This window comes from Anomaloglossus baeobatrachus, unplaced genomic scaffold (genome assembly GCF_048569485.1).
Source record: "Anomaloglossus baeobatrachus isolate aAnoBae1 unplaced genomic scaffold, aAnoBae1.hap1 Scaffold_281, whole genome shotgun sequence".
Lineage (NCBI taxonomy): Eukaryota > Metazoa > Chordata > Amphibia > Anura > Aromobatidae > Anomaloglossus > Anomaloglossus baeobatrachus.
In genome coordinates, this window is record NW_027442287.1 from 185,643 (window position 1) to 210,750 (window position 25,108).

Genomic DNA, 25,108 nt, shown 5'->3' on the forward strand with positions numbered 1-25,108 from the left:
GCAGAGCTTGGCCAGAAGAAGGGTGTGATGCCACCGCTTCTCTAATTCATAACAAACTGCGGCGTTCCCTATGCCAAAAATCTCACATCAGTCCCTGACATCAATTTTCATTGTACATCGCCGGTCATGATGAATTGGAGCCCTAATGTTTATCTGCACAGACAGCAAGACCCTGCTACCTACTTTGGTTACAAAGCCTAAGGATAGGCCATCAATGTTACAGTCCCAGACAAACCCATTAAATATTTGGCATCTGTCTCTATTTTATTTTCGTCTTCGAAAAAAAACCTTTTTGAAATTGTCTATGTTGTGGATCAATGTCACAACGAGATGCTTGCAGTCATCGCCAACTGTCATGGCGGCATCAGGATCTGTGGAAATCACAGATTCTAGCACTCTGCTTGCTAACTTCTCTGATATCGTGAGCAGCACACGGAGATGCAGGCATCAAACCACATAATTAGTAAGGCTAGCAAGAGTTATACTCTGCTGAGCTCCTTGTTAATGTCTTTGATCAGATGCTGTAGGGGAGCCAGTATCATTCGCTCCCCTTCTGTATATGCTGGCTGGACTATTCCATTAATGCCAGCTATAGTTTACCTATACAGGTCTGGTGAGGTGTTGTGATACAAACTAGTGGTTGTTGTGCATTATTGCTGTGAGCAGTTGTGGTGTTAACCTTTGTTGTCTTTTTGTTTCTGCCTTCCTGCTCTTGCTTTTCTCCTTGGTCTCTCACTGTTTATTTCTGTAAGTTTGCCTTGTGTTTGAATTTTGGTTTTCCCGTCTGTCTTAATCTGCATTTCCATCATACTCCTGCCCCTTCCTTCCACGTTCAGGGGTAATCCAGAGGTTAGGGATAGCCTAAGGTCTCCTAACATGAGGGAAAGTATAGGAGCCCCCTGTCCCTCATTATCCTACAGTCACATTGCGACAATCAATCAGATTATTTACTGTAGCACATTCCAGAGAACTGGTGCTAGGAATGGGAGATCGGAGTTAACGAAGATGTAACTCTTAGATATCGAAATTGTAAAACAGATTTAGAATAATTTGTTTCCTAATTTAAATTCTTATGTTATGGTTTAAAAAATAAATCTACTTTCAAAATTATATATTTAAAAAATAATAACATTGTGTTTATTTTTAGCCGATGACTACATCAGGAGTTCAGATGGAAATCTAATATCTTCAGAATTTAAAACAGATGATGAAAGTGTCACACATGATACATATGTAGAGCATGCTGCTGTCCCAGATATACATCCAGTCCTTCCTTGGAAAGCTCTATCATCTGATCTTTTCAAACAAGTCCAAAATTCCAATTTATTACAGAATTGTATGCAAAATAAAAGTTACAGAAGGCATGTGAAACATGAAACATCTCCAACAAGGGAGAAACCATTTTCATGTTCAGAGTGTGGGAAATGTTTTGTTCAGAAAATAAACCTTGTTACACATCAGAAAATTCACACAGGGGAGAAGCCATTTTCATGTTCAGAATGTGGAAAATGTTTTAATTGGAAATCACAACTTCTTGAGCATCAAAGATGTCACACCGGGGAGAAGCCATTTTCATGTTCAGAGTGTGGGAAATGTTTTATTTGGAAATCAGTTCTTGTTTGGCATCAAAGATCTCACACAGGGGAGAAACCATTTTCATGTTCAGAGTGTGGGAAATGTTTTATTCAGAAATCAGACCTTGTTAGACATCAGAAAAAGCACACAGGGGAGAAGCCATTCTTATGTTCAGAGTGTGGGAAATGTTTTATTCAGAAATCACACCTTGTTAGACATCAGAAAAATCACACAGGGGAGAAGCCATTTTTATGTTCAGAGTGTGGGAAATGTTTTATTCAGAAAATATGCCTTATTAAACATCAGAAAATTCACACAGGGGATAAGCCATTTTCATGTTCAGAGTGTGGGAATTGTTTTATGCGGAAATCAGATCTTGTTTGGCATCAAAGATCTCACACAGGGGAGAAACCATTTTCATGTTCAGAGTGTGGGAAATGTTTTATTCAGAAATCACACCTTGTTAGACATCAAAAAAATCACACAGGGGAGAAGCCATTTTCATGTTCAGAGTGTGGCAAATGTTTTATCCAGAAATCACACGTTGATCTTCATCAAAGATCTCACACAGGGGAGAAGCCATTTTTATGCCCAGAATGTGGTAAATGTTTTACTAGGAAATCAGGTCTTGTTTACCATCAAAAATATCATACAAAATAAACAATTTTTATGCTCTGAAGGTGGAAAATGTTATTCTCAGAAATCAGATCTAGTTAAACATGTGAAGAAGCCTTACAGGGAAGGAACCTTTTTCATGTTGTGAATAATTGAATTGTATAACTGGTAAATCAAGTCTTGCCAACCATCAGAAAACCAACAGACTGGAGCAGCCATTCTTGTTTTCAGAATTTGCCAAATGTTTTTTATCATTAATCAGGTCCTGTTGTCAGATGAGTCACACGGGAGAAGCCATCATGATGTACCATAAGTCAAAGGGTTTATCCAAAACTCGGCTACAATTGCTCAAGTAACAATTGGTGAGGGAAAGAAAAATTTTCTCTTTTTAAACCTATTGTATTTTTCGGCCCATAAGACACACCTAGGTTTTGAAGGAGGAAAATAGGGAAAAAGATTGAAGGAAAAATGTGGTCATGAAGCACTGTTATGAGGGATCTGCTGCTGACACTGTTCCGAGGGTAATATCCCCTAGTTTCTAGTGCAATGTGTTTGATGACTTTCCCTTTAAATAGTGCTTATCACAAATCTGTGGCTGCCTTTATTATTTACTTAAACAGTGAAGAGCCGCAGATTAGTGAATTGTTTAAATATAATCCAGTACGAAAACTTTTAGAACTGTCCCTAATGTCCCCCAAAATGAACTTCCAGGTTGTGAGATCCCACAAATCTCAGAGATCATTCTCACCATGAAAGAGTGAGCTCTACAACCCCAGCGCTGCGGCATCCTTCTTAAGCAGTTCAGTAAAATCTTAAAAAAGAATGTGACCGCGCTGGATTAGGTGAGAGAGCAATGTCTCGTGCTTAGAGCAGCTGCTTAGATTTGTGGGATCCCGCTCTGCACACTGAGATCCCACAAAATTAAAATTCGAGCTCCACTTTGCTAGTAAGTTGGGTATTTCAAGAGCCTTTATGAACATTTGAGAAAGGTTTTGATGCTAGATTATATTTAGATAATTCACTAATCCAAGTTTACCCACTGCTTTATTTACGCAGCCCCAGATTAGAGATAGGAACTCTTAAGTATATCACATTGTATATAATTGCATTTCAAAACTTGTTTTGTTAAATACTTGTAAATGTATATTCTTCATGCCTGTCTTTCTCTATTGTTTAGATGTGATGATTTTTCCTCAGAACCTCTGGAGTTGAGGCAGAGCTGTAGGCATTTCGCACAAAAATAGTGAGGGGATGTCACGGAGGTGTCTCGGCCGGCTGACAATCCAGTGGCAGAAGTGTTGGAAAATCCCAGAAATTTGCAGCACATGTTGTTATCTGACAGTTCTCTATTTCTGCAGCAGTAGACTCCATGACTCTGTGAAACGGTCAGTTTTTCCTCTCAGTTGTCAGCCTCTGACTTCCTTTATAAACCTCACCCTGCTGTGCTTTGGGTGAGGTTTATAGTTGTTCCTGGCTGTGGTTTGCAGCGGTTGCCTCCTCCTGTTGTTGATGGGGGGTATATCAATAGGATGGGAGTATATGAGCAGGATGGGAGTATATGAGCAGGATGGGGGAATATGAGCAGGATGCTGGTATATGAGCAGGATAGGGGTATATGAGCAGGATGGGGGTATATGAGCAGGATGGGGGTTTATAGCAGGATCATATACAAGGTAGGAGGATCATTACCAGGATGGGGTACCTTAGTAGAGACTTTGGGGACATTACCCCCATATGTTATGATCCGGAACCATGGAAGATCACCACACATCATTGGCAAAAAGGTGACAAGAGCCTTGGCAACTAATCTGGCCGCCATCCCCTTACTAACCAACACAACTAGAAGTAGCCAAGGGGTGAACTAACATCCTGTGCACCGCGAACCCAGCCGGAGAACTAACTATCCTAAAGGTAGGAAAGATGAATAACTCTCTGCCTCAGAAAATAGACAAGAATAGCAAGCCCCCCACATTCAAAGACTGCGGTGATATAGGAAAAACGCAATACACAGGTAGATGACAGGATTAACAAAAGGTGAGGCCCCCGCTGACTAAAATAGGAAAGGACAGGAAAGGGACTGATGGTAGCTAGAGAAAAACCCTACAAAATACCAACTTCCTGATAGTACAAAAAGGCCCTCAGATCGCTCGATCTGAACTCCGTCCTATACCAGGTGCCGTTGTCATACCAATGAACAGAAAACAAGAATTATAACAAATTCAACAAGCCATAAACACATGGACCCAAAGGAGCTATACTCCACACAGAACTGCAGGGAGTTCCTCAACAATCCACTGAGGGGGAAAATCCCTGGAAGGAAATAAACTGAAACCAACCACAACAAAAGACAAACCCAGATAAACAAAAGAACCAGACAATAAATAAAGAGCAAGCACTTATCTGGGGAAGATGTGGTGTAGAGCAGGATTAAGCAGGCTGAAAATACAAAGTACAACTGACATCCGGCAACAGCCTGCAATCAGACCAGGACTTAAATAAGCAGAGAATTAGGAAAGGAAACACCCACTGCACAACCCACCTGGTCTCTGTCCAAACCCTTCCTGGCCACCAGAGGGAGCCTCCCAGCAGCCAAGACATAACTAACATTCAAAACACCCATAACAGTGTCAGCAGCAGATCCTCGCCCCATAACAGTGTGTCATGACCACATTTTTTTGCTTAAAGTTTTATTTTCCTATTTTCCTCCTCTAAATCCAGGGTGCGTCTTATAGTCCGAAAAATACGGTATGCTCTTATCTCTATTGGTCATAAATCTGTCCTTTTCTGCATTCTTGTGCATTTAGGCTGAGATTGGCCATACATCTGCTAGAAGATTCTCTTTAGTTACCTGTTTCCAAAGGAGGGGGTCAGCTTCATAGGGGTGTTGTTGGGTCTTTATGAATTTTCTAATTTCTATATGACACACCACTACATATTGATGTTTTTTCAAAATCAAGCTTTTATAACTTTGAAAGCCAAGTTCATTTTTTTAACACTTTCCTCTACTTGGTACTTGAAGAGTTCAATAAAATCAGAAATTTTACACTCCCATCTACACAAAATAACCTAAATAAAAAAAGAAAAGGTTGCACGAAATCATTCTGCAATGATTCAGATATAGTAACTATCAGCCGACAAGGGGGATAGAATAGTCATCCAAAACAGAGATGACTATATAAGGAAGCTCAGATTATTCTCTCCAACCCCATACACTAAGGGATTACAACTATAGAGCCTTTTTCTACATTTAAAACAAAATATGCTGTCCTCATCACAAAAGCTTTTGAGAAAGGAATCTTAACGGAGAACCAACCACCAGGATTTTGCTATATGAAGTAAAGGCAGTGCCATACTGGCACAAGGATGCTGAATCCAAGCAAACCTGTTATAGAAACATGGGTTGCTGAAATATCTAATCAAAGTTGCAGAAATGCACTACACTTTGAGTGAGTTGTGCATTGTGGGTGGGCTTTGTAGGTCGGGTGCTGCTGTGTTCACCTACCTCTGTCTGCTTTCCTAGATGGGAGGGGCGGGGGAGAAAGGTCAGGACTCAGAAGAAAAAGAAGAATGGCAGCACTCTGCGGTGTAAGTTGATTTTTAATAACGCTTCATGCAGACAGGCGAGACTGACACAGGGATGCAGAGGGAGGAGAGCACGAGGACGACGGTACCGTTTCGCACCTCTAAGGGTGCTTTCACGGATCCATACAGAGAAAACATGGGTATTAGCCTTTTATATAGGGCGTTTTCAAACACATGTTACAATTAAAAACAATTAAAACATTCACAGAAAAATAACACAATCCATTGGCAGAGAAATATGTTAGCAATAGTTCTAGTTTAAGAAGTTATTTCTGGCAGAAAGAATAGAACAACATGATAAATAAATAGACCTATGCTACCACAGTACCTGGCACAGCATGTTATTATCTATATATAAATCCTGTTAAAATAACATTAGATATAACTTTATATATAATATAACAATTTATCATCCCTTGGAAAAAGGGGGGGAGTGGGGCAAAAACATATATCATTATCCATTGCATTATGTCATGCTGTACCAGTGGCCATGGGCACATATAACTTCAAAATATCTATAAAAAGATTACCAGGTCATTTTTATCATTGAAGCCTATGGGCCCCATAGCTTTAGTCTCCATGATCCAGCGTGCCTCTCTTCTTAAGAGGTATTTATGTGTGTCGCCTCCTGCTGGGGATGGTGTAATTGTATCTAAACCCGCAAACTGCAACAATTTCTGGTCACCATTATGTACCTCATGTATGTGTGTAATAAGGCGTGTGGCTCCTATAGCTGTGCTTATGTACCTCATGCATATGTGTAATAAGGCGTGTGGCTCCTATACCTGTGCTTATGTACCTCATGCATGTGTGTAATAAGGCGTGTGGCTCCTATACCGGTGCTTATGTACCTCATGCATGTGTGTAATAAGGCGCGTGGCTCCTATACCTGTGCTTATGTACCTCATGCATGTGTGTAATAAGGCGTGTGGCTCCTATACCTGTGCTTATGTACCTCATGCATGTGTGTAATAAGGCGTGTGGCTCCTATACCTGTGCTTATGTATCTCATGCATGTGTGTAATAAGGCGTGTGGCTCCTATACCTGTGCTTATGTACCTCATGCATGTGTGTAATAAGGCGTGTGGCTCCTATACCTGTGCTTATGTACCTCATGCATGTGTGTAATAAGGCGTGTGGCTCCTATACCTGTGCTTATGTACCTCATGCATGTGTGTAATAAGGCGTGTGGCTCCTATACCTGTGCTTATGTACCTCATGCATGTATGTAATAAGGCGTGTGGCTCCTATAGCTGTGCTTATGTACCTCATGCATGTGTGTAAAAAGGCGTGTGGCTCCTATACCTGTGCTTATGTACCTCATGCATGTGTGTAATAAGGTGTGTGGCTCCTATACCTGTGCTTATGTACCTCATGCATGTGTGTAATAAGGCGTGTGGCTCCTATACCTGTGCTTATGTACCTCATGCATGTGTGTAATAAGGCGTGTGGCTCCTATACCTGTGCTTATGTACCTCATGCATGTGTGTAATAAGGCGTGTGGCTCCTATACCTGTGCTTATGTACCTCATGCATGTGTGTAATAAGGCGTGTGGCTCCTATAGCTGTGCTTATGTACCTCATGCATGTGTGTAATAAGGCGTGTGGCTCCTATAGCTGTGCTTATGTACCTCATGCATGTGTGTAATAAGGCGTGTGGCTCCTATACCTGTGCTTATGTACCTCATGCATGTGTGTAATAAGGCGTGTGGCTCCTATAGCTGTGCTTATGTACCTCATGCATGTGTGTAATAAGGCGTGTGGCTCCTATACCTGTGCTTATGTACCTCATGCATGTGTGTAATAAGGCGTGTGGCTCCTATACCGATGCTTATGTACCTCATGCATGTGTGTAATAAGGCGTGTGGCTCCTATACCTGTGCTTATGTACCTCATGCATGTGTGTAATAAGGCGTGTGGCTCCTATACCTCTGCTTATGTACCTCATGCATGTGTGTAATAAGGCGTGTGGCTCCTATACCTCTGCTTATGTACCTCATGCATGTGTGTAATAAGGCATGTGGCTCCTATACCTGTGCTTATGTACCTCATGCATGTGTGTAATAAGGCGTGTGGCTCCTATACCTGTGCTTATGTACCTCATGCATGTGTGTAATAAGGCGTGTGGCTCCTATACCTGTGCTTATGGAAGTGTAAATGTTCTCTGAATCTTATAAAGAGGGGTCTGATAGTTTTGCTATGTAAAAAATCCACAAGGGCAGAATATAATATACGCTTCATTTAGTGTGGCAAGTAATCAGTTCTTTTACTGTATGCCATTTCCCTCCAATCTTTACGGTTTGACCCGTCAGGTGTTGGTTACAGTAGGAACAGTTGCCGCATCTGTGGTTACCTATAGGGGCTGCGTTTTCCAACCATGTTTTTTGTGGAACAAATCTTCTTTTTATTAACATGTCCCCTAAGTTTTTCGACCGTCTGTAGGTAATTTGGGGTTTGTGTACTGCTATCTCTTATACGTGTTTATCATTCTCTATAATGTGCCAATGCCTATTAATTACAGATGTTATTGTTGTATCCATTCGTCCAAATTTAAAATTGAACCTGAACCTCTCTATTTTACCAGTTTATTTGTGAGATTTTGATTGTTATTTATTTCACTACCTGGTTAGATTTCTAGGGCCTTAGATATTACATCTTGCGGGAATCCCCTCTCTCTCAATCTATCAGCCAGGCTATTTGCTTGTTCAAGAAATCGTTCCCTACTGCTATTCAGTCTTTTAATCCTCAAAAATTGAGAGTATGGCACTGACTTTTTTATGTGATCTGGGTGAGCACTATCATGTCTCAGTAGTGTATTGACTGATGAAGGTTTCCTGTACATACAGTCATATGAAAAAGTTTGGGCACCCCTATTAATGTTAACCTTTTTTCTTTATAACAATTTGGGTTTTTGCAACAGCTATTTCAGTTTCATATATCTAATAACTGATGGACTGAGTAATATTTCTGGATTGAAATGAGGTTTATTGTAGTAACAGAAAATGTGCAATCCACATTTAAACAAAATTTGACCGGTGCAAAAGTATGGGCACCTCAACATAAAAGTGACATTAATATTTTGTAGATCCTCCTTTTGCAAAAATAACAGCCTCTAGTCGCTTCCTGAAGCTTTTAATGAGTTCCTGGATGAAGGTATATTTGACCAGTCCTGTTTACAAAACAATTCCAGTTCAGTTAAGTTTGATGGTCGCCGAGCATGGACAGCACGCTTCAAATCATCCCACAGATGTTCAATGATATTCAGGTCTGGGGACTGGGATGGCCATTCCAGAACATTGTAATTGTTCCTCTGCATGAATGCCTGAGTAGATTTGGAGCGGTGTTTTGGATCATTGTCTTGCTGAAATATCCATCTCCTGCGTAACTTCAACTTCGTCACTGATTCTTGCACATTATTGTCAAAAATCTGCTGATACTGAGTTGAATCCATGCGACCCTCAACTTTAACAAGATGCCCGATGCCGGCATTGGCCACACAGCCCCAAAGCATGATGGAACCTCCACCAAATTTTACTGTGGGTAGCAAGTGCTTTTCTTGGAATCCTTCCCCTGAACAAATATGTTGAATAATCTTTGTTTTCAGATCATTTGAGAGTTGTTTTGAGGAGCCCATGATGCCACTCTTCATAGGAGATTCAAATAGAAGAACAACTTGCAAGTGGCCACCTTAAATACCTTTTCTCATGATTGGATACACCTGCCTATGAAGTTCAAAGCTCAATGAGATTACAAAACCAATTTAGTGCATTAGTAAGTCAGTAAAAAGTAGTTAGGAGTGTTCAAATCAAGAAATTGATAAGGGTGCCCATACTTTCGCACTGGTCAAATTTTGTTTAAATGCGGATTGCACATTCTCTGTTAGTACAATAAACTTCATTTCAATCCAGAAATAGTACTCAGTCCATCAGTTATTAGATATATGAAACTGAAATAGCTGTTGCAAAAACCCAAATTGTTATAAAGAAAAAAGTTAAACATTAATAGGGGTGCCCAAACATTTTCATATGACTGTATCTGGTTTTTTGTTGTTGTCTTGTATTGTTATCTTAATATCCAGAAATTCTAAAGAGGCCCCCCCAAATACACTGGTGAAAAACATATTGTACCTGTTTGTTGAATTTATGAACGTGATAAATCTTTCAAACTGAACCTGTGTGCCATCCCATACTATTAGGATGTCATCCACATAGCGGAAAAAATGTTTTATATGGCACAGAAATTCGTTTGTGTGGTTATAAATCACGTCACCCTCAAATCTTGCCAAAAACAAATTGGCCAAAGTACATGCTATGCGGCTGCCCATGACCACACCCCCATGCTGTAAATACCATGCATCTCCAAATTTGAAGACATTGTTTTTTGGACTAATGTTAGCGCTTCATATACAAAATTACAAAATTGGTAAAGAGTATGGATTCTCCCATATGTTCCAAAAAATGTCTTACCGCCTCCACACCCAGATCTTGTGGGATCCGGGTGTAGAGGCTTTCGACATCTATTGAAACCAGACTATAACCTGGTTGCCACTGAATCTCCCTTAAAGCCATTAGGCAGTCTTCTGAATCTCATATATAAGATCGAATTTCTCTCAGGAGTGGGTTCAGCAACTAGTGTAAATAACTGGATAGTGGTTCTGTTACTGAACCCACCCCTGACACTATACTGTAGGCCATCCCGGTGGTTTCACTAGTGACTTGTGGATCTTCGGAGCGAAGTACCAGTGAGGTCTATTTGGGTGTGGGGGCAACAAGCTCTCTGCTTTCTTGTTGGATATTGTTCCTAATGTTACTTGTCTGTTTAGAAAACTGCATCATTTTTCTTTAATTTTGGCCATTGGGTTTTCTTTAAGTCTTGTATATACTGTGGGGTCAGCTGTCTATTGGATTCTTGTATTCTGTACTTAATATTACAGTTGCTCCCCTCTTGTCCGCTTTACGTATTACTACGTCTTCCCAAGACTCCAATGTTTTAACTGCTAATGACTCTGCCTTTGTTAAAGTGGGGGACATGGTGGGATAGTTTAAACATTCTACGAGTATGTCACGTAGAACCAACTTTTGAAATACTGTAGATCTATACAGTTCCCTTGGGCTACTGGTGGAAAAAAACAAGATTTTATACCAGTATATAAGTGCTGTTGCGTTGCTCTGTTAGCTGTTAAACTTAACAGTGTTAGGGCGTCCTCTCTTATTTGATCAAAGGTTGAACCCTCGAAACTGAAACCCAATGGGCCTATGTTGCACGGTCGCTCTGCTATATCTAATTCTTTTTTTGGGGTGTTAGAATCTGCAAAATATTTTTTTAAATGTATTTTCCGGCAGGATTTGTATAGATCTATTTGGAAATCCGTAGAAATAAATTACACCATCCCCAGCAGGAAGCGACACACATAAATACCTCTTAAGAAGAGAGGCACGTTGGATTATGGAGACTAAAGCTATGGGGCCCATAGGCTTCAATAATAAAAATGACCTGGTAATCTTTTTATAGATATTTTGAAATTATATTTGGCCACGGCCACTGGTACAGCATGAGATAATCGATAATGATATATGTTTTTGCCCATCTTCCCCACCCCTTTTTTCAAGGGATGTTAAATTGATATATTATATACAATGTTACATCTAATGCTATTTTAGCAGGATTTATATAGAGAGATAATAACATGCTGTACCAGTTACTGTGGTAGCATAGGTCTATTTATTTATCATGTTGTTCTCTTCTTTCTGCCAGAAATAACTTCTTAAACTAGAACTATTGCTAACATATTTCTCTGCCAATTGAATGTTATTTTTCTGTGAATGTTTTAATTGTAACATGTGTTTGAAAACGCCCTATATAAAAGGCTAATACCCATGTTTTTTTGTATGGAGCCGTGAAAGCACCCTTAGAGGTGCGAAACGGTACCGTCGTCCTCGTGCTCTCCTCCCTCTGCATCCCTGTGTCAGTCTCACCTGTCTGCATGAAGCGCTATTAAAAATCAACTTACACCGCAGAGTGCTGCCAGTCTTCTTTTTCTTCTGATGGACTTTCTGCACTATGGCATCAGCACCGCGGGTTAGTCATCAGCTGTTCTCCTCTAGCCGTATGGACTTGGCAGAGATTCAGAAGGCGCACAGCGCTCTGCTACATGCTGAAGGACTGCACATGGCTGTTTAATACTGAACGGACCCGCTGAGAAAACCGCTGCCAGGATTTTACATATGGTAAGCAGTGCTCTGCATATTTTTCCTCCTACTTGCGTTTCTTTAGAAACATTACTATAGGATGGGGATAAGGCTGGGGACATTACTATAGGATAGGGAAATTACTATAGGATAGGGACAAGGATGGGCACATTACTATTGGATGGGGACATTACTATAGGATGGGGACAAGGCTGGGGACATTACTATAGGATAGGGAAATTACTATAGGATAGGGACAAGGATAGGCACATTACGATTGGATGGGGACATTACTATAGGATGGGGACAAGGCTGGGGACATTACTATAGGATAGGTACAAGGATAGGCACATTACTATAGGATAGGCACATTACTATAGGATGGGGATAAGGCTGGGGACATTACTATAGGATAGGGAAATTACTATAGGATAGGGACAAGGATAGGCACATTACTATTGGATGGGGACATTACTATAGGATGGGGACAAGGCTGGGGACATTACTATAGGATAGGGAAATTACTATAGGATAGGGACAAGGATGGGCACATTACTATTGGATGGGGACATTACTATAGGATGGGGACAAGGCTGGGGACACTACTATAGGATAGGGAAATTACTATAGGATAGGGACAAGGATGGGCACATTACTATTGTTTGGGGACATTACTATAGGATGGGGACAAGGCTGGGGACATTACTATAGGATAGGTACAAGGATAGGCACATTACTATAGGATAGGCACATTACTATAGGATGGGGATAAGGCTGGGGACATTACTATAGGATAGGGAAATTACTATAGGATAGGGACAAGGATAGGCACATTACTATTGGATGGGGACATTACTATAGGATGGGGACAAGGCTGGGGACATTACTATAGGATAGGTACAAGGATAGGCACATTACTATAGGATAGGCACATTACTATAGGATGGGGATAAGGTTGGGGACACTACTATAGGATAGGGAAATTACTATAGGATAGGGACAAGGATAGGCACATTACTATTGGATGGGGACATTACTATAGGATGGGGACAAGGCTGGGGACATTACTATAGGATAGGGAAATTACTATAGGATAGGGACAAGGATGGGCACATTACTATTGGATGGGGACATTACTATAGGATGGGGACAAGGCTGGGGACATTACTATAGGATAGGGAAATTACTATAGGATAGGGACAAGGATAGGCACATTACTATTGTTTGGGGACATTACTATAGGATGGGGACAAGGCTGGGGACATTACTATAGGATAGGTACAAGGATAGGCACATTACTATAGGATAGGCACATTACTATAGGATGGGGATAAGGCTGGGGACATTACAATAGGATAGGGAAATTACTATAGGATAGGGACAAGGATAGGCACATTACTATTGGATGGGGGCATTACTATAGGATGGGGACAAGGCTGGGGACATTACTATAGGATAGGTACAAGGATAGGCACATTACTATAGGATAGGCACATTACTATAGGATGGGGACATTACTATAGGATGGGGACAAGGCTGGGGACATTACTATAGGATGGGGACAAGGATGGGGAACATTACTATAGGATAGGGAAATTACTATAGGATAGGGACAAGGATAGGCACATTACTATAGGATGGGGACAAGGCTGGGGACATTACTATACGATAGGGACATTACTATAGGATGAGGAGAAGATTGGCACATTACTAAAGGATGGGGACATTATTGTAGGATGGGCACATTACTATAGAATGGGACAACTATAGGATGGGGACAGTACTATAGGATGGGGACAGTACTATAGGATGGGGACGGTATTACAGGATAGGGAGATTGCTACAAGGGGACAAAGATGGGGAAAATTACTATAAGATGGGGACAAAGATGCACACAATACTACAGGATGGGCATATTATGATAAGATGGGTACAAGGCTGGGGACATTACTTTAAGATGGGGATAAGGATGGGCACAGTACTACAGGATAGGGACATTACTATAGGATGAGGACAAGATTGGCACATTACTATAGGATAGGGACATTACTGTAGGATGGGCACATTACTGTAGAATGGGACAACTATAGGATGGGGACGGTACTACAGGATAGGGAGATTGCTTCAAGGGGACAAGGATGGGGAACATTACTATAAGATGGGGACAAAGATGCACACATTACTACAGGATGGGCATATTATGATAAGATGGGGACAAGGCTGGGGACATTACTATAGGATGGGAACAAGGTTGGCACATTACTGTAGGATGGGCACATTACTATAGGATAGGGACATTACTGTAGGATGGGCACATTACTATAGAATGGGGACAGTACTATAGGATGGGGACAGTACTATAGGATGGGGACAGTACTATAGGATGGGGACAGTACTATAGGATGGGGACGGCACTACAGGATAGGGAGATTGCTTCAAGGGGACAAGGATGGGGAACATTACTATAAGATGGGGACAAAGATGCACACATTACTACAGGATGGGCATATTATGATAAGATGGGGACAAGGCTGGGGACATTACTATAGGATGGGGACAAGGAGGAGCACATTACTGAAGGATGGAGACTAGGATGGGGCACAACACTATAAGGGGCAAGGATGGGCACATTACAACAAGATGGGGAATATTACTAAAAGATGTTGGCCAAAATTTCTATATAGTGATAATTGTAACACTATTAGTTACAAGAAAGGGATAAAATGTAAAAAAAAAACCCTCAAAATAAGGTATGACTTTTTTTTTAATCATCACATTTTTTTTATATATATATTTAAATAAAGAATGTGCACTATTGTTATGATAAACAAGTGAAAATGTTCAAAATCAGTGATCCACAGGTGTGTAAAAAAAAAATAATATATGGTACCAATAAAAATGTCACTTTTTCCTGCAAAGAATGCGGCCCCCCCAAATTATTTTTTTCTCTGTGTGGCCCATACACCCAGCTGAGTTTGAGACCCCTGTATTAGAGGAATGTGATATGTGCATTGTGTAATGTTCAGCAGAGATTTGGGTAACAGAAGAATGACTTTCACTATCTGCAATTATTATTTTACTTGATAAAGGATAAAAATAAATGTTATTCACTGATAAAGGGGAGAATAGATCAATAGAGAATTAATCAATAGATGTAAGGGGAAGGGAAATTCAGAGTTGTCACAATTTTCTGGATCATTGTTGGATATTTGTCTGACAACATCCACTTGTTACACGCCTGTCCCGTGTCTGGGATCTGCCCCTTCCCCCGCTCTGCTGAACTTTCCTGTGCTCCACGTTGGGCTTTGTAAGTAGCCGGACACGCTCCATGTGCTGAGCTTAACTGGCCTATATAAGGCTACCAAGATACACCCCTGTGTCCTGGTATTAGGACTATTAGTGTGTGCACAGCGACCTGTCTGCAGTCTCCAGAACATCTCCAGACTATCTGTGGCCTCCAGCACCTCAGCTACCAATCTGCCTGTGGCTTCCAGTATGTCTGCACCTGCCTGAGGTCTCCAGGACGTCTGCGGCTTCCAATACCTCAGTTACCTGTCTGCCTGTGGGTGTCAGTACCTCTGCAGCCTGTCTGCAGTCTTCAGGACTTCTGCTGTATGCCTGTGACTGATAGTGCCTCTGCTGCTCGTCCCAGGTTTTCCAGAATATCTGCTCCATGTCCGTCCACGGCTTTCAGTCTCCTGTCTGCCTACAGCCTCCATTACCTCACTTAGTGAGCCCTTCACAGAAAACCAAGACCATGGCTCCCAATGGCGCAGCTATGAACTCTTTTGGGAGCATTTCGATGCGGCTCCGCTCCATTCACTTAGTACACACACGGCTCCGGTCCGTACACCTCGTACACACACGGCTCTGCTCTGTACACCTCGTACACACGCGGCTCTGCTCCGTACACCTCGTACACACGCGGCTCTGCTCCGTACACCTCGTACACACGCGGCTCTGCTCCGTACACCTCGTACACACGCGGCTCTGCTCCGTACACCTCGTACACACGCGGCTCCGCTCCGTACACCTCGTACACACGCGGCTCCGCTCCGTACACCTCGTACACACGCGGCTCCGCTCCGTACACCTCGTACACACGCGGCTCCGCTCCGTACACCTCGTACACACGCGGCTCCGCTCCGTACACCTCGTAAACACGCGGCTCTGCTCCGTACACCTCGTACACACGCGGCTCCGCTCCGTACACCTCGTAAACACGCGGCTCTGCTCCGTACACCTCGTACACACGCGGCTCCGCTCCGTACACACGCGGCTCCGCTCCATACACCTCGTACACACGGCTCCGCTCCATACACCTCGTACACACGCAGCTCTGCTCCGTACACCTCGCACACATACGGCTCTGCTCCGTACACCTCATACACACACGGCTCCGCTCCTTACACCTCGTACACACGCGGCTCTGCTCCGTACACCTCGTACACACACGGCTCCGCTCCGTACACCTCGCACACACACGGCTCCGCTCCGTACACCTCATACACACGCGGCTCCGCTCCTTACACCTCGTACACACGCGGCTCTGCTCCGTACACCTCGTACACACACGGCTCCACTCCGTACACCTCGCACACACGCGGCTCTGCTCCGTACACCTCGTACACACACGGCTCCACTCCGTACACCTCGCACACACACGGCTCTGCTCCGTACACCTCATACACACACGGCTCCGCTCCTTACACCTCGTACACACGCGGCTCTGCTCCGTACACCTCGTACACACACGGCTCCACTCCGTAAACCTCGCACACACACGGCTCCGCTCCGTACACCTCATACACACACGGCTCCGCTCCTTACACCTCGTACACACGCGGCTCTGCTCCGTACACCTCGTACACACACGGCTCCACTCCGTACACCTCGTACACATACGGCTCTGCTCCGTACACCTCATACACACACGGCTCCGCTCCTTACACCTCGTACACACGCGGCTCTGCTCCGTACACCTCGTACACACACGGCTCCGCTCCGTACACCTCGCACACACACGGCTCTGCTCTGTACACCTCGTACACACGGCTCCGCTCCATACACCTCGTACACACGCAGCTCTGCTCCGTACACCTCGCACACATACGGCTCCGCTCCGTACACCTCGTACACACACGGCTCTGCTCCGTACACCTCGTACACACACGGCTCTGCTCTGTACACCTCATACACACGGCTCCGCTCCATACACCTCGTACACACGCAGCTCTGCTCCGTACACCTCGTACACACACGGCTCTGCTCCGTTCTCCTCGTACACACTCTGCTCCGCTCCGTTCACCTCGTACACACACGGCTCCGCTCCGTACACCTCGTACACACACGGCTCCGCTCCGTACACCTCGTACACACACGGCTCCGCTCCGTACACCTCGTACACACACGGCTCCGCTCCATACACCTCGTACACACACGGCTCTGCTCTGTACACCTCATACACACGGCTCCGCTCCATACACCTCGTACACACGCAGCTCTGCTCCGTACACTTCGCACACACACGGCTCTGCTCCGTTCTCCTCGTACACACTCTGCTCCGCTCCGTTCACCTCGTACACACACGGCTCCGCTCCGTACACCTCGTACACACACGGCTCCGCTCCGTACACCTCGTACACACACGGCTCCGCTCCGTACACCTCGTACACACACGGCTCTGCTCTGTACACCTCGTACACACGCGGCTCCGCTCCGTACACCTCGTACACACGCGGCTCCGCTCCGTACACCTCGTACACACGCGGCTCTGCTCTGTACACCTCGTACACACACGGCTCCGCTCCGTACACCTCGTACACACACGGCTCTGCTACATCCACACTGTAAACCCCTCCTGACCCCACACATAAACTTCCCCTCATCCAGCACCATGACAACCAGCACAGCAGAGTCCTGCATACACTGAGGAGCTGATCATGTGACCCCTGACTCCTCCCCTCCATGTGACATCATCACAGGTCCTGTAAGCACAGAGCAGCCATATGTGTACTGTGCGGCTCTGCAGGTGGAGGTAGGTGCAGGGTATTATATATCTAGTGTGCGGCTCTGCAGGTGGAGGAGGTGCAGGGTATTATATATCTAGTGTGCGGCTCTGCAGGTGGAGGTAGGTGCAGGGTATTATATATCTAGTGTGCGGCTCTGCAGGTGGAGGTAGGTGCAGGGTATTATATATCTAGTGTGCGGCTCTGCAGGTGGAGGTAGGTGCAGGGTATTATATATCTAGTGTGCGGCTCTGCAGGTGGAGGTAGGTGCAGGGTATTATATATCTGGTGTGCGGCTCTGCAGGTGGAGGTAGGTGCAGGGTATTATATATCTGGTGTGCGGCTCTGCAGGTGGAGGTAGGTGCAGGGTATTATATATCTAGTGTGCGGCTCTGCAGGTGGAGGTAGGTGCAGGGTATTATATATCTAGTGTGCGGCTCTGCAGGTGGAGGTAGGTGCAGGGTATTATATATCTAGTGTGCGGCTCTGCAGGTGGAGGTAGGTGCAGGGTATTATATATCTAGTGTGCGGCTCTGCAGGTGGAGGTAGGTGCAGGTTATTATATATCTAGTGTGCGGCTCTGCAGGTGGAGGTAGGTGCAGGGTATTATATATCTGGTGTGCGGCTCTGCAGGTGGAGGTAGGTGCAGGGTATTATATATCTGGTGTGCGGCTCTGCAGGTGGAGGTAGGTGCAGGTTATTATATATCTGGTGTGCGGCTCTGCAGGTGGAGGTAGGTGCAGGGTATTATATATCTAGTGTGCGGCTCTGCAGGTGGAGGTAGGTGCAGGGTATTATATATCTAGTGTGCGGCTCTGCAGGTGGAGGTAGGTGCAGGGTATTATATATCTAGTGTGCGGCTCTGCAGGTGGAGGTAGGTGCAGGGTATTATATATCTAGTGTGCGGCTCTGCAGGTGGAGGTAGGTGCAGGGTATTATATATCTAGTGTGCGGCTCTGCAGGAGGAGGTAGGTGCAGGGTATTATATATCTAGTGTGCGGCTCTGCAGGTGGAGGTAGGTGCAGGGCATTATATATCTAGTGTGCGGCTCTGCAGGAGGAGGTAGGTGCAGGGTATTATATATCTAGTGTGCGGCTCTGCAGGAGGAGGTAGGTGCAGGGTATTATATATCTAGTGTGCGGCTCTGCAGGTGGAGGTAGGTGCGGGGTATTATATATCTAGTGTGCGGCTCTGCAGGTGGAGGTAGGTGCGGGGTATTATATATCTAGTGTGCGGCTCTGCAGGTGGAGGTAGGTGCGGGGTATTATATATCTAGTGTGCGGCTCTGCAGGTGGAGGTAGGTGCGGGGTATTATATATCTAGTGTGCGGCTCTGCAGGTGGAGGTAGGTGCGGGGTATTATATATCTAGTGTGCGGCTCTGCAGGTGGAGGTAGGTGCGGGGTATTATATATCTAGTGTGCGGCTCTGCAGGTGGAGGTAGGTGCGGGGTATTATATATCTAGTGTGCGGCTCTGCAGGTGGAGGTAGGTGCGGGGTATTATATATCTAGTGTGCGGCTCTGCAGGTGGAGGTAGGTGCGGGGTATTATATATCTAGTGTGCGGCTCTGCAGGTGGAGGTAGGTGCGGGGTATTATATATCTAGTGTGCGGCTCTGCAGGTGGAGGTAGGTGCGGGGTATTATATATCTAGTGTGCGGCTCTGCAGGAGGAGGTAGGTGCGGGGTATTATATATCTAGTGTGCGGCTCTGCAGGTGGAGGTAGGTGCGGGGTATTATATATCTAGTGTGCGGCTCTGCAGGTGGAGGTAGGTGCGGGGTATTATATATCTAGTGTGCGGCTCTGCAGGTGGAGGTAGGTGCGGGGTATTATATATCTAGTGTGCGGCTCTGCAGGTGGAGGTAGGTGCGGGGTATTATATATCTAGTGTGCGGCTCTGCAGGTGGAGGTAGGTGCGGGGTATTATATATCTAGTGTGCGGCTCTGCAGGTGGAGGTAGGTGCGGGGTATTATATATCTAGTGTGCGGCTCTGCAGGTGGAGGTAGGTGCGGGGTATTATATATCTAGTGTGCGGCTCTGCAGGTGGAGGTAGGTGCGGGGTATTATATATCTAGTGTGCGGCTCTGCAGGTGGAGGTAGGTGCGGGGTATTATATATCTAGTGTGCGGCTCTGCAGGTGGAGGTAGGTGCGGGGTATTATATATCTAGTGTGCGGCTCTGCAGGTGGAGGTAGGTGCGGGGTATTATATATCTAGTGTGCGGCTCTGCAGGTGGAGGTAGGTGCGGGGTATTATATATCTAGTGTGCGGCTCTGCAGGTGGAGGTAGGTGCGGGGTATTATATATCTAGTGTGCGGCTCTGCAGGTGGAGGTAGGTGCGGGGTATTATATATCTAGTGTGCGGCTCTGCAGGTGGAGGTAGGTGCGGGGTATTATATATCTAGTGTGCGGCTCTGCAGGTGGAGGTAGGTGCGGGGTATTATATATCTAGTGTGCGGCTCTGCAGGTGGAGGTAGGTGCGGGGTATTATATATCTAGTGTGCGGCTCTGCAGGTGGAGGTAGGTGCGGGGTATTATATATCTAGTGTGCGGCTCTGCAGGTGGAGGTAGGTGCGGGGTATTATATATCTAGTGTGCGGCTCTGCAGGTGGAGGTAGGTGCGGGGTATTATATATCTAGTGTGCGGCTCTGCAGGTGGAGGTAGGTGCGGGGTATTATATATCTAGTGTGCGGCTCTGCAGGTGGAGGTAGGTGCGGGGTATTATATATCTAGTGTGCGGCTCTGCAGGTGGAGGTAGGTGCGGGGTATTATATATCTAGTGTGCGGCTCTGCAGGTGGAGGTAGGTGCGGGGTATTATATATCTAGTGTGCGGCTCTGCAGGTGGAGGTAGGTGCGGGGTATTATATATCTAGTGTGCGGCTCTGCAGGTGGAGGTAGGTGCGGGGTATTATATATCTAGTGTGCGGCTCTGCAGGTGGAGGTAGGTGCGGGGTATTATATATCTAGTGTGCGGCTCTGCAGGTGGAGGTAGGTGCGGGGTATTATATATCTAGTGTGCGGCTCTGCAGGTGGAGGTAGGTGCGGGGTATTATATATCTAGTGTGCGGCTCTGCAGGTGGAGGTAGGTGCGGGGTATTATATATCTAGTGTGCGGCTCTGCAGGTGGAGGTAGGTGCGGGGTATTATATATCTAGTGTGCGGCTCTGCAGGTGGAGGTAGGTGCGGGGTATTATATATCTAGTGTGCGGCTCTGCAGGTGGAGGTAGGTGCGGGGTATTATATATCTAGTGTGCGGCTCTGCAGGTGGAGGTAGGTGCGGGGTATTATATATCTAGTGTGCGGCTCTGCAGGTGGAGGTAGGTGCGGGGTATTATATATCTGTGTGCGGCTCTGCAGGAGGAGGTAGGTGCGGGGTATTATATATCTAGTGTGTGGCTCTGCAGGTGGAGGTAGGTGCAGGGTATTATATATCTAGTGTGCGGCTCTGCAGGAGGAGGTAGGTGCAGGGTATTATATATCTAGTGTGCGGCTCTGCAGGTGGAGGTAGGTGCAGGGTATTATATATCTAGTGTGCGGCTCTGCAGGAGGAGGTAGGTGCAGGGTATTATATATCTAGTGTGCGGCTCTGCAGGTGGAGGTAGGTGCAGGGTATTATATATCTAGTGTGCGGCTCTGCAGGTGGAGGTAGGTGCAGGGGCTCTATTATTTTGGGGTCAGCATTATCATTAACCCCTTCATTTCTCAACTATTTTCAACTTTAACCAGTTCAGGACCAGTTTCCCGCTATTCCTGACCAGCTCATTTACATTCAGTTTAACCCCTTAAGTATACCTCCCAACATAAGATGAGAAAGAGGGACAAAGTCTATATGCGCCACTAGGACACGCCCCTAACCACACCCATTTTGCAATCTGTCACGCCCACATCCAATCTTTTTCAGTATTGCTGATCACATTGTGTAAGGCCGGTTTCACACATCCGGCGCTCTCCCATACAGTGACTACAGTACAGTGACAGCGCAACAAGCGCCGGTCACGTGCTGTCATGTGACCGGCGCATGTGACCCGGAAGTTACAGCGCTGTCACTGTACTGTATTGTCTGTACGGGAGAGTGCCGGATCCGGCAAACCGGCGAAAAGCCGGATATGTGAAACCAGCCTAAGGCTGCATGCCCACGATCAGTATTTGCAGCATTTTGGATGTAGCGTGTTTTTGCTGTGTCTAAAACGCCGCATTGTACAGTACAAGCACAGTGGAGGGATTTCTAGAAATCTCGTGCCCACTGTGCTTGTTTTTTCTGCAGCAAACACTAACCTGCGGAGCGTCTTTCCAGACTGCAGCATATCAATTGTTGCTGCAGTTGCATGCGTCCTCCGTAGGGAGAACACAGCAGGAGACCACAGCACACTGAACCCCGATCGTGGGCACAGGCAGCTGCGGTCTCCTGCGGAGGAGACGTGCAGCCCCGCAGGTCAGGACCCGCTGCCTCCAGGACACAGTGAGTGCTGATCGTGGGTACAGGCATACGCACATATACGGTACATATTTGAAGACAAATTCCCTAAAATACATATAAACAGACAAATCTATACGCAGTCATCTGCACTGACATACATAGATATATACATCATACATATACACACATTGGAGGTAATAATATGGGGAAAGCCGGCAGCAGCCGCACTCACCTACCCCGCTTGTCTCTGTCCAGCTCCTCCTCGGCATGTGATCACTTGGCTTCACTTTAACAGACCTAGCCACACACAGTGCACACTGACACTGCTGTGTATGTATCACAAGGGAGGATGGGGGTTTTATATACTCATATACATATACACACTGTATATATACAGTATATATCACAGAAGGGGCTGGGGGCTACAGTATATACATCACAGGAGGGGCTGGGGGCTACAGTATATACATCACAGGAGGGGCTGGGGGCTACAGTATATACATCACAGGAGGGGCTGGGGGCTACAGTATATACATCACAGGAGGGGCTGGGGGCTACAGTATATACAGCACAGGAGGGGCTGGGGGCTACAGTATATACAGCACAGGAGGGGCTGGGGGCTACAGTATATTCAGCACAGGAGGGGCTGGGGCTACAGCATATATAGCACAGGAGGGGCTGGGGGCTACAGTATATACAGCACAGGAGGGGCTGGGCTTATAGTATATACATCACAGGAGGGCCTTGGGGCATAGACCGTACTTGAGGGGCATCCATATTAGGCCTGTTTCAGATGTCAGTGATTCTGGTATGTATGTGCTAGTTTTTATACGTACCTGAATCACTGACCTATGCAGACCCATTATAATCAATGGGTCTGCACACACATCAGTGATTTTTCACTGACCGTGTCTCTGTGCAGCGTACATGCGTATCCGTGATTGCCACACAGAAACATGTTCGTTTTTTCGTTTTTTTTTTCTGGCATCACTGATGTCCCACAGACCACACTATGGTGTGATCCGTGAAACACGTACCAGAAAAACACAGACATTTAAAATAAAAAGCTTTTTCAACTCACCTTCTCCAGCGATGCTGAGTTCGGCAGCTGCTCTCTGCTTTTTCCTGCCTGGTTCATTATGGCATGCATATTCATTTATGCAGCCAGAGCCAACCCGGAAGTAGCTGCAGAGGTGAGAGAACGGTGGCTGGATGCTGAATCATGGGACTCTTCAGCACCACGGAGAGGAGGAGCGGGGGCAGGTGAGTATATGTCCATGTGCAATCACGGAGTACGGATCACGGATTGCACATGGACAACCACTGTGTGCCGTTAATCACGGAGTATGAAGGGACATATGCATGTTTAACACGTCAGTGAAGAACGTCTGTGTTTTTCACTGAGGGGCATACACGTTACTAAGAGGTATACACATTACTGGGGGAAATACACTTTACTGTGGGGCATACAAATTACTGATAGCATAGATATTACTAAGGGGCATATAGCTCTGGTGTTGGGGCTTATACAGCTCTGGGGGCACATACAGCTCCAATGGGGAGCTGGGGGCATACAGATCTGGTGGGAGGGGCTGGGGGCATACAGATCTGGTGAGGCGGCTGGGGGGCATACAGATCTGGTGGGGGGGTGGCTGGAGGCATATAGCTCTGGTGAGGAGAGGGCTGAGGCATACAGATCTGGTGAGGGGGGCTGGGGGATACAGATCTGGTGGGAGGGGGCTGGAGGCATACAGAGCTGGGGGGTGCTGGGGGGAATATAGATCTGGTGGGGGGGCTGGGGGGCATACAGATCTGGTGGGGGGGCTGGGGGGCATACAGATCTGGTGAGGGGGCTGGGGGGCATACAAATCTGGTGTGGGGGCTGGGGGGCATACAAATCTGGTGAGGGGGCCATACAGATCTGTGAGGGGGGTGACTGGAGGTATATAGCTCTGGTGAGGAGGTGGCTGGGGCATACAGATCTGGGTAGGTGGGGGGGTCACATACAGCGTTCCTTGGTGCTGCAGCTCTCCAATCCCTCCAGTCTTTTCATCTGTGGACAGAGCTCAGCATGTTGCGCGGTAGCTCCGCCCACAGATGCACTTCCGCACACAAGCAGCCCAGCAGGGAGCAGTGCACTGGGCTGCAGGTGCCGGATTTAAAGCGCCGGCAGCCAAGAAAGTGCTGCTGCCGCCGACCCATAACAGCGGCAGCACACAGAGCCAGAGCAGTGAAGTAGCGCTCGGCTCTGCTCATGTGGATAGGAGGGGGAGAAAGTCAGGCGGGGAGAGAGCGGGTGGGCGGAGCCACAGGACACATGGCTAACGATCGTGATACCGGGACACCCGCTCAGATCCGGTACAGTCCCGCTGTATCCGGGACAGTTGGGAGGTATGGCTATACTTTATATTTCAAGTGTAGGGGTGGCTCTTATGTATTTGGTGTTATGTTGACACTATGCTCCCTGTCAGGAAATGTCACCTCTCCACACAGCAGCTCTGCTCGTTGCTGAGGATTTCCCCTGCTTCAGCTCCTGTAGTCTAAGTGTAGCGCTGAGCCATGCTGGAGTTACTTGTACGGGGCTCCTCTTCTCCTTGTTCCCCCGGATCCACCACTTTAGCTCTTCTCCTCACCATGGCCCAGCCACCCTTTGGAACCATAGATGCACCCGGGCACCGCAGCAGGGCTTCAGAGAAGGCACCGGAAACAGGTACGTCGCAGG

The 25,108-nt window shown here is 46.1% G+C and overlaps 1 protein-coding gene across 1 annotated transcript in view; it reads left to right on the top strand.

Moving 5' to 3' along the window:
* The window catches only part of LOC142265997 (uncharacterized), a 51,686-nt gene that overhangs the window by 9,567 nt on the left and 17,011 nt on the right, over positions 1–25,108 (top strand). The window contains 2 exon segments of the mRNA XM_075332301.1: positions 1,148–2,228; positions 2,230–2,290. Of these exon segments, the coding sequence (XP_075188416.1) occupies positions 1,148–2,228; positions 2,230–2,290 (1,142 nt within the window).